The 11,336-nt window shown below is 35.8% G+C and overlaps 1 protein-coding gene across 2 annotated transcripts in view; it reads right to left on the bottom strand.

The window, feature by feature from the left end:
* MAP4K5 (mitogen-activated protein kinase kinase kinase kinase 5) overlaps positions 1 to 11,336 on the bottom strand; it is a 102,330-nt gene that overhangs the window by 51,889 nt on the left and 39,105 nt on the right. For both annotated transcript variants that reach the window (XM_023514480.1, XM_003792154.3), the window contains exons 4-8: positions 9,498 to 9,588; positions 9,001 to 9,065; positions 5,267 to 5,322; positions 330 to 377; positions 199 to 241 (exon numbers count right to left, since the gene is read on the bottom strand). In XM_023514480.1, coding sequence (XP_023370248.1) covers positions 199 to 241; positions 330 to 377; positions 5,267 to 5,322; positions 9,001 to 9,065; positions 9,498 to 9,588 — 303 coding nt within the window. The remainder of the gene's footprint in view (positions 1 to 198; positions 242 to 329; positions 378 to 5,266; positions 5,323 to 9,000; positions 9,066 to 9,497; positions 9,589 to 11,336) is intronic.

Here is an 11,336-nt window from a genome sequence, read left to right as displayed (position 1 = left end):
AAAAAAAAAAAACTTCTGTGATTATGGATTTGCCATCTTTGGGATTAATTTCCTTTACGCCTGAGTTTTAGAAGTAAAATTACTGGGTCAAAAGATAAAAACTATGGTGATTCTTCATATCAATATTAAACTTATATGTTAATTCTCATTTAAAATTTTATTAAAATTTTTGAAAAAATTTAACTTGAAATAACATACCTAATTTTACATCACCATGGTCTGTCAATAAAATATTTGCACCCTAAAACAAAAATACAAATACTATTACAATTGCATCGTAAGATGTCTTCCAATAGAATTGGCAATTCAAACACATTGAACGAACTTACTTTGATATCTCTATGCATTTTGCCTTTAGTATGCAAATAGGCAAGACCCTGAAGTTCAAAAAGAAAGTATGCATTAGCAAAACTGCAAATTGACTCCTAAATTTTTTTACTTAAATACTTGTTAAGTAAGAAAACTTTTTCTAAGAGGAAATCTAGATGGGTTTTTCCTAATCAATATTATCTTATAGTATCTTATAGGTTTCTAATTCATTTTCTGCTAAACATCAGAAATATTTTACTAAAACACTGTCACCACAATGAAGCTAAGAAACATATCCATCACCCCAAAAGTTTCCTTATGCTGTGTTGGTGTCCCTCCTGCCCTTGGCAAACACTGATCGGCTTTCTGTCACTGAAGATCAACTCTTTAAAGTTCTTTCACTTCTCTACGTGTTCAGCATTTCCATAGGAATTTTAGAACCAGCTTGTCAATTTCTTTTAAAAACAGGCCTCATTACATTTTGATTGGGATTGCACTGGATCTATAGGGCAATTTAGGGAAAGTTAACATTTTAATACTACTGAGCGTTCTGATACACGAGCATGGTATGGTTCTTTATTTATTTAAATGAATTTTTTATTGAAGTGTCAACAGTAAAGAACATTCACAAATTGGAAGTGTCCATTTCCCTGGTTCTCAGAGTTACCACATTCACATAACCAGCAGTTTAAGGAGGCCCTCTCTGCTCCTTCCAAGACAGTTTCCTGCCCCAAAGGTAACCAATATTGTGACTCTAATATAGATTAGTTTTCCTATTTTTAAACTTTATATAAATGACACTGCATGGTAGATGTTTTGTTTTGTTTTGAGTATGGCTTCTTCTGCTCAGCATGAAGTTTACTGTTAGGCCTAACAATATTTCATTCCTATTGTTGTGCTGTATTTCTGTGTTAGGAACATGCTACAATTTACTTATTACATGGTTGATGTACAGTTGAATTCTTTTCAGTTTTTGGCTATTATGAGTAGTGCTGTTATCCATGTTTTCATACATGCCTTTTTGTGAAGTATATAAACGTTTATGTTGGTTACACATCTAACAGTGAGATCACTGGGAGATCAGGCCATGCATCTATTCAGCTTTGTCAGCTGCTACTAGACATTTTTCTAGGCTATTCCTACCAAGTTACATTTTTACTACAAATATGAGTAAATAGTCTCAGTTGCTCTGCATTGTTTGGTAGGGCTTATTTTCCCTCCGCAGTTATGTAGTTCTTTAGTGTGCTGGTGTTCATGCATCTCTTGTCACATTTGTTCTCTTAATGTTTTTAGAGGTAGTATTCTCTTCATTTCTGATTGTTGTTAGCATACAGAAATCCAACTAATCTTTGTATCTGATCTTGAATCTTGCAATCTTTTTGCCTCACTAATTAGTTCTAATGGCTACTTGGTAGGTTCTCTTCCATTTTCTATGTAGATAATTATGTGGTCTGTGAATAAAGATAGCTTGACTTTCTGCCTTCCAACCTAGATGCCTTCTATTTCATTGTTTTCTCTTTTTTGTACTGACTAAAACCTCTAGTAAAAGCAGACCCTGCCTTGGTTGACTGGTCCTGGGGGAAAAGCGCCTGGTCTTACCGTTCAGAATGATTCAGCTGCACAGTGCTCTTCATCAGGTTGACCAAGTTCCTTTCTAGTCCCAGTGTGTTAGAAATTTTTTATCAGGAATGAATGCAGGATTTTGCTAAATGATTTTTCTGTGTCTATTCAGATGATCGTGTGGTTTTTCTTTTTTAGTTTGCTAATACATGTGGCCAAATACTGGAAATAATTTTTGGATGTACACTGCATCCTAGGATAATCTCCACGTTTATGATGTATTATCTTCTATTATTTTCCTTTGTAATGTTTGCACCTCTGTTTATGAAGGATATTAGTCTGTAGGTTTGTTGTAATATTATCTGGTTTTGGCATCAGAATAAACCTGATTCATAAAATGATTTTCTAGAAGATTATGGATAGAACTGGCATTATTTTTTCCATAAATGTTTAGCTGAATTTACCCTATAACATCATCTGGCTTGAAGTTTTCTTTGACAGACAGATACAGGATTATTTAGGCTATTTCTAAGTTTAGTGAGCTTCGGTAGTTAATTATTTCTCAAGAAAATTGTCCATTTCACCTAAATTTAGAGCTTTCTGGCATAAAGCTGCTCATATTTTGTTATCCTTCTAGTATCTGTACATTCTGCTGTGATGCCCAGCATTCATTTCGTTTCCTTTTAATTTTTTTCCTGATCAATCTGGCTAGAGGTTTATCAATTTTATTGATCTTCTTAAAGAACCAGATTTGGTTTCACTGATATTTCCTACTTCTACTTTCCTGCTTTCCATTCCACTGATATGTTAGTACTTCCTTGCTCTGCTTACTTTGGGTTTGATGTGTTATCTTTTCCTAGTTTCTTAATGGGGAAGCTGGGGATATTCATCTGAGAGCTCCTTCCTCCCAACGTGAGTCTTCAGCAGTACTGATTTCCTTTTAAGCATGGCTGAGCATCCTTTATCCACAATGCTCGGGAACGGAAGTGTTTCAGATTTAGGAATTTTGAACATTTGCAGAATACGTGCCAGGTGAGCATCCTTAACCTGAAAATCTGAAACCCAAACACTCCAGTGAAGAGTTTCCTTTGAGCCTCATATACTGTATTTCTTTGAATACTTCTTGTAGATAGGTCTGCTGGTGATGGGTTCTTCCAGCTTTTGTAAGTCTGAAAAGCTATTTTGCCTTTGTTTTTTGAAAGATGTTTTCTTTAGTACTTTATTTTTAGTACTTTCAAGATTTTCCAGTATCCTTTCATTTGTTTCTAATGACAAATCTGCCATCATGTTTGTCCGCATCCTTGTGAATATAAGGTATCTGTTTGTCCTGAGTGCTACTGGGATTTTCTTATTATCAAATTAGCTATTACATTATGATGTGTCTTCATGTAATTTTTTCATATTTCTTGTGGTTGGGGTTCTTTGAGCACTTTGGATTGTGGGTTAATATTTTTCATCAAATTTGAAAAATTTTCAGGTATTACTTTTTAAAATGTTATTTTCTGTCTACCCTTTTCTGTCTGCTCCTTCAGGGATACCAATTATACCGGGCCACTTGAAATGGTCCTACAGCTTAATGATATTCTTTTCATTAAAAAAAAATCATTTTTCTGTGTTTCATTTTGGATATTTTCCATTGCTATGTCCTTGAATTCACACCAAATTTGGTTTTTGTTTTGTTTTTGGCAATGTCTAATCTACCATTACTCTCACCCTTTGCTAACTCCATCAGACACCATGGTCCTCACCGTCCTTTGTTATCTAATATCTAGCTTCTTAAAAACCACTGTTTCATGCACTGTGTCTACTTGCTTTGTTGCAGACAGCATGATAAACCTACTTCTGGTTACTCAATCTTGATTAGATGTGGAAATTTGTCAGCATGATAGAATTCCAAAATTGGAACTAATCTTGGAAGTAATTTCTTCCTAGGCCTCATTTTATATAGCTATGTGTCACGTAATGACAGGCACACATTCTGAGAAATGCACTACCAGGCAATTTTGTCATTGTGCAAACACCACAGTGTGTGTACATAAACCCAGATCACACAGCTTACCACACACCTAGGCTATAAGGTATAGTCTATTTCTTTCAGGCCATTAACCTGTCTAGAATGTTACTGAACTGAATTATCATATGCAAGGGTAACACAATGGTAGGTATTTCTGTATCTAAACATAGAAAAGGTACAGAAAAAAATATGGTATGCATATTATGATCTTATGGAACCACCACCATATGTGTGATCCACTGCTGATGCAGATGCCACCATGCAGTGTGTGACTGTACCTGGGGAACTAACTAGAACAACATGAGAGATTAAAGTCACATACCAGGGCCAGAGTGCAACTTAAGTTTGCTTTTCTGGCTCGGTGCCTATGGCTCAAGTGGCTGAGGCGCCAGCCACATACACCTAAGGTGGCGGGTTCAAATCTAGCCTGGGCCCGCCAAAACAACAATGACTGCTGCAACCAAAAATAGCCAGGCACTGTGGCGGGTGCCTGTGGTCTCAGTACTTGGGAGGCTGAGGCAGGAGACTCGCTTGAGTTCAAGAGTTAGAGGTTGCTGTGAGCTGTGATGCTACAGCACTTTACCCAGGGGGGAAAGCTTGAGGCTCTGTCTCAAAAAAAAAAAAAAAGTTTGCTTTTCTATCTTTCTTTGTTTTTTTCACTTCCACTCAGTACTGTATTACTTAAGGAAACAATGAACCCTGGAAATTAAAATATGAAGAAAATGAATTTGTTAATAATTCTCTACTAACAGTATACAATTAGGCTTGTATTTTATGTAGATAAAATAAAAATTTCTATGATATATGAATATTACAGAAATATACACGCATATATATGCAAAAATTAACTTTTGTTTTTTTCACAGTAAGATCTGGCGAAGGTATGTCTTCCCCCCCTCCAAAACTCATACCTCTAGGTTACATTATATTTTCTCAAGCATGCGGAAACCAATTCTTTTCAAACTAACTAGAGCTTTCTTTTAGATCAGGTATATCTAACAGACTGAAAAAATATGGAAAAACAACATAGAGAACATCAATTTTATTTCTAAACAAATTACACAATCTAAAAAATGTACAAAGAGAAGCATCAACTAACAATTACTCATAAATTACCAAAATATAAAACATATTCACTACTACTTAATCCTTTCTCCTGATTTAAACACAGAACACCACATACGACCTTTGTGTATTATCAGCATCAGTGTAAATGAATTCTTGTGACTCATTCATGAAAGAAATAACTGGTTTTACAGAATTATAAGAGATTAATAGAAAAATCACTGTGGTTGACCCTCTCTCTTTTGGGCAGATCACAATTTTATAGATATAAATTATGAAACTAGAATTGTCTTTCTATCTACACAGCAAATACAGTACCTGTAAAGTTTCTCTGCATACGTAGGCTATTTGCAATTCTGACAATGGTCCAGTAACTAAAAAGAGAGACCACACTGTTATACAATGTGAATGTAGCAGATTAGAAACAATCTACGTTATAAATGATGATTATAAAACCTCTGTATACGTCATTAGATGACTTCTGAACATGAGCACGTATTTTTTACCAAGAAACAAAAACAAAGGCAATGGAGAATTTTAAAATGTACTTTAAAATAAAAGATTTAACTTTCCATAACCATCTTGTTCAGTGAATACATTAAGCACTCATGATGTGTAAAGCACACTTGTACGTGCCACAAGAAGGTATGTAGGAAGCAACGGACAGCCTCTCAATCCTGAACAATTTTCCAAAGACAAAGAAACAAGATAAACCCGTATAACTAATTACAGTTATACAGAGAAACAGAGAACCAAAAACAAAACAAAACAAAACAACAAAAAAAATAGAGAACCACAAAGAGACTGACTGCTGAAATGCACTAAAAGGCATCATGTATGTTTTTGAAGGTCAAGATACCATTTCTTAGTACAAATTTTTACCACACCTATCAAACGAGAAAGGCTTGATCAGTAATCAGCTCACTTTTGGCAGAAATAGCAGAGAGCTCTCCCTTTACACAAGAACCAACCAGAGGCTTTGGATCCATGATTTTCAAACCATGAGAAAAAATCTGAGGTGCTGCCTGCTGCCAGTGAAGCCAAATCAGTACTCAAGTGTATTCTTTACTTAGGGAAATGTTTTACTCCATGTATTTTAATCAGTGTCCATACTAACCCAAGAATTTGAAATTTTGGTTCTTTGTAACTTGATAGAAAGAATAGTAGTAAAAGAAGGAAATCCACTTAATTAACAGCTTCTAATTTATAAGTGCAGATGCTCTTCATTATTTTGCTATCTACTATTTATAGGGATGGGTACTTCTGGAAATAAAATTAACATGTCAAAATAGTTCTTTAAACTTAAAAGGAAAAGTAGAAAAAAAAGTCAGCATTTTAGTTTGATTTTATGTGTATTGTTAAGTTTTTGAATTTTGTAATAATGTGAATGGATAAAGATCACTATTAAATAAAACTTTACATACAAAAGATAATAATACTTTATAAAATCATAAGACATAGTCAAAGTACAGCAGAATGTCCGCAGTTGACCCCCTCCCTCCCCACACTGACCTAATCTTCACAGACTGGGTATGCATCTCATGTACATACCAGTACAGTAGGCCTAGTTCCTTATGCTGACCACCTCCACATGTTGACCTGCTCTACATGTTGACCAGTTTGGGTGAATTATAATAGGATTATACCAGAAATGTCCCTTGAGCGGTCATCTTGCAGTGGTTCTACTTTTGTATATTTGCAATATTTATGTGGTATTTAACTTCTTTTTTTGAGACAGGGCCTTGCTCTGTCCTACTGCTTAAAATGCAATGGCATCATCATAGCTCACTGCAACCTCAAACTCCTGGCTCAAGAGATACTGCCTCTGCCTCTGCCTCCCATGTAGCTGGGACCATTTGCTTATACCACCACACCTGGCTAATTTCTCCTTTTTGTAGAAACAGGGGCCTTGCTCTTACTCAAACTAGTCTGGAGCTCTTCAGCTCAAGCAATCCTCCCGCCTCAGCCTCCAAGGGTGATAGGATTACGGGCCTTAGCCACCACATCTGGCCTAATGTTTTTTCCCCTTTTTTATTCATTTTTTTGAGGTCTTGCTGCATTGGCATTGCTGGAGGGCAGTGGAGCCATCACAGCTCATTGTAGCTTCCAACTCCTGGGCTCAAGCAACCTTCCTCTTTCAGCCTTCTGAGTAGCTGGGACACACGCCACCGTGCCTGGCTGATTTTTAATTTTTTTGTATGGACATAGTGTGTCTTACTATGTTGCCAGGCTATCTTAAATTCCTGGCCTCAAGTGATCCTCCCACCTTGGTCTGCCAAAGGTGGCCACATTTTTTAAAATAAAGAGGCAGTAATCAGAGTTTAGTTATGGGTTATTTGTTGTGATGAAATTAATTACTGTATTTTAAAATTTGTAACTAAGTGCTATGTTAGTACATTTCTATTACAATTCAGAATTTTACTTCTGAGCCTTGCATTCCCTCCCTTAGAAGTAATAACTCACCAATCTGGTAGCTGTCCTTACATTTTAGTAGGCATTTACATTCATGTGTATACTTACATAATTTTAAAAGGCTAAGGGTGATCAATTATGCTATACATGTTCTTTGATAATTTCATTTTTTCCATTTAAAAACAGGCCTAGGCTGGGCATAGTGAAATCCAAGCACTTTGGGAACCAAGGCAGGAGCGTTGTTTGAGGTCAGGCATAAGAGATTAAGTAAGCTTGGGCAGCAAAACAAGGCTGTCTCTACAAAAAAATACTAAGAAAAAATGAGCTGGTCATGGTGGCAGACAGCTGTAGTCCCCAGCCTGAGGAGGCTGACCTGGGTGGATGGCTTGAGGCCAGGATTTTGAAGCTGCAGTGAGATACGACTGTGCCACACACTGTAGCTTGCATTACAGAGTAAGATCTTGTCTCAAAAAAGAAAAAGAAAAAAATAAATAAAAACAGGCCTTAAGCAGATATATCTAATAGTCAACATATGAAGCTACTTCATCTTAAGGGCTGCATGGTGTTCCACATTATAGGGAATGCTCTATTTAGCCAAAGTTCTACTGCTTGATATTTTAAAACTTTTACCTCTGTAAGTTACAAAATATATTTAAACTGGAATAATACTTCTGTTTTAACATCCACTGTGGTTGCATTTGATAAGGCTTTCAATATAAAGATTTCAACGTAGAAATGTTTAAAAATATTTTACATAATTCTTAACAATTATATAATTCATAGTTGTAATGGGAGTTCCTACTATTCCACATCCATGTTAAACAAGGAAAACAAAAATTATTTTATAAGGATCCATGCTTACTCTCATAATTTTAGAAATTCAAGAAACTGTCAGCAACAAAACAAACTGAAAGACAAACTGTAAAACTAAAACTATTTCTAAATAGTATTATGAAGCAATGTCAAATTCAACTCAGAAAACTAAGTGGAGAACTATATTAACAGAATGCTTAATAAAATGCTCCAAATTTTCTAAAATACATTTTGAAATACAAAAATATAATAATAAATACTCTTGGGCTCAAGTGATTCTCTTGTCTGAGCCTCCCAAGTAGCTGGGACTATAGGCGTCTGCCACAACGCCTGGCTATTTTTAGACAGGGTCTCACTCTTGCTCAAGCTGGTCTCAAACTCCTGAGCTCAGGCGATCCACCCACCCCGGCCTCCCAGAGTACTGGGATTACAAGCGTGAGCCACCACACCCTTCATTAATTAATAGTTTTTCTAGTTAACAGGTAACTAAGGCAGACATATAATCTCCTTAACATGAGTTCTCTTTGTATTCCTATTTACAAGGAAGTTTAGGCAATTTCATTTGTAGATAAAATGCTTCCCTAAAGACTATCTCTATAAAGTAAAATCTGGATTGTACAAATACTTTTGGATTTCTCAAATCAGGCTCAGACATAAAAATTGAATTGAATAACCACAGAAGTAAAATTCAGATTTCTTTTATGTAGTACCCTGGGAACAGAAAAGAAGAAATGCAAAACACTAAATCTACTTGGTTAACGGGAAATGTCAAACAACATTCATTACAGTCAAAGTCGGTTTAAAATGTAAAGTCAAACTAACAGTACCGTGGTAAATATCCTGAAGTGATCCGCCACCACAGTATTCCATACAAATCCATAATTTTTCCCGACTAATATGGAAGAGAAAGAAAATTATATTAGTCTGCAATTCTCAATCACTGAAATACTCTAAGACTGACTTTTCAGCAGCCCGAGGTGCGGGACAGACTGCAGAGCACCACGTCACACTGCCGCGCAACCTCTCCTCAGACACAGAGCACATTAACTCAGCTTTGTTCCCACCTTCAATGGTTTAGATAAGAACAGGACTAGCTGTAGAAGTTAATCATTCATAATGTTTCATTAAGGTTACCAGATAAGATACAACCGATAAATGGAGGTGTCATTATTGATGTAACAGGGGAGATGATAAGAAAACCCTAAGGAACATCAGAACTTTTGACTAATTACTTTAAAAATATACATATATAACAGCACTTACATGAAAGGGAGAGAAAGAGTGTATAAAATACAAAGAAAGAATAGATGCTTTTTTTTTTTACCTGAGATAACTCCCAAAGTAGGCAACGATGTTGCAATGTTTACATTCTTTAACCATAAATATTTCTTGTTGAATTAAAGAAAAATCATCTCCTAAAAAAACAAAATAAGATGCTCATCATGCTATTGAAAATTTCTATTTACAAGCACAACTTTATAATAAATATCAGACATGAGGAATTAAGCATTCTCAATACTTCAAAAGGAAAGTAAACTGAGATTCTTTCCATCAAGCCGTAATTCTTAAAAATGTACAAAATCTTTAGATCTACAATTTCCCTTCAAAATTCTTTTCTTGAGATATGCAGAGACAAATGTTCACTACAGTATGGTTTAATAATGAAAGAATGGTTAAATTATAGTATAGTTACAAACACTATATTATAGTTAAAAACATGTTTTGATATGAAAATATGTTCATAATATACTAAGTGAAAAAAGGTGCTTCAAGAAACACATGCAGTGGTTATATCTGGGTGGGTGGTAAAATTAAAGGTAATTTTGCTTTTTTCCTTTTTGATTTGTATTTTCCAATTTGTCTATCACAAACCTATTTAACTACAAAAAGTTATATTAAAATAAAATCTTGGTTATTTATGGGAATTTTATGGTTATTATGGGAACACTGTCTCCTATGTGTATTATCACCATCAAACTCCATTCTACATGGAATTTTACATGAATTAAAAAAATTATTTCAGAATATTATGAGGGTACGCCAACGTTTGTGTACATTGCTTCTGTACAGTGTGAGTCAAATTTATAAGCACCCCCTTCACCCGGTGTGCACTGTACCCATACGTGTGAATTTACTCCTCCCACCCTGCTTGATTTCTCCCACCCTGCTTGATTTCTCCCACCCTGCTTGATTTACTCCCCCCACACCTGCTTGATTTACTCCCCCCACACCTGCTTGATTTCTCATGCGTGTTATTTCCGTATGTGGAGTATCTAATCCAAACCTCATTCTCTTAATTTCCACATTATACTGCCTCTACATACCGTGTTTCCCCCAAAATAAGACCTACCCAAAAAATAAGCCCTGGTAGGATTTCTATGCATTTGTTAAATATGAGCCCTACCCCATAATAAGACCTACTGATGGGCGTGGTTATCTCCCATCCATCGCAGAGCGGTAAGGAAGACTGGAATACCTTTTATCTGCCACAGCTCCTTTCTCTGAGCCATTTGAGGTTATAGGCATTCTATTGCGCACTGTGCGAACGGCTTGAGAAAAGAAGTTCACGCATCACTAGAGCCAGCCCCAAGGGTCAGCTCCCCCTCAGGTTCAAGAAGAAGATGACTTAACTATATTTGAATGAATGTAGACTGTTGTATTATACTTAATAAAAATAAGACATCCCCTGAAAATAAACCCTAGTGTGTCTTCTTGAGAAAAAATAAATATAAGACAGTGCCTTATTTTCAGGGAAACACGATAATACACATGCAATCACTTTTATCAACTCAAAGTCCTTTTACTTAAAGAGTTGTGTTTAAATCCTGTTCTAAACATTCACTGGCCTTGGGACAAGCTGACCCTACTGAGCCACGGTTTGATCTGTTAAGTAGCATCTGGATTCATTCTACCTACTTACCTTCTTTACTTACACTTTCCCAAATATTCCCTACATTGTAGCAATATCAAGCTACTGGCCCTTTTTGAAACAGATTCTTTTGCTCCCACCTTTCTGCTTATAACACTGTATTTATCAAATGTGGATAATGTGAGAAAATGGTAATGTTCATAGTGCATATAGCACTTTTGATACTGAATAAAGACAACAACATTATGTTAGAGACTGAGAAATGTGGGGAGCAGGCTGTGGCCAGCAGAGCCC

The sequence above is a fragment of the Otolemur garnettii genome, unplaced genomic scaffold (assembly GCF_000181295.1).
Source record: "Otolemur garnettii isolate 467f Iridium unplaced genomic scaffold, OtoGar3 scaffold00054, whole genome shotgun sequence".
Lineage (NCBI taxonomy): Eukaryota > Metazoa > Chordata > Mammalia > Primates > Galagidae > Otolemur > Otolemur garnettii.
The sequence above is the reverse complement of the archived record's forward strand: the minus strand, read 5'-3'. Positions and strand labels throughout refer to the sequence as shown.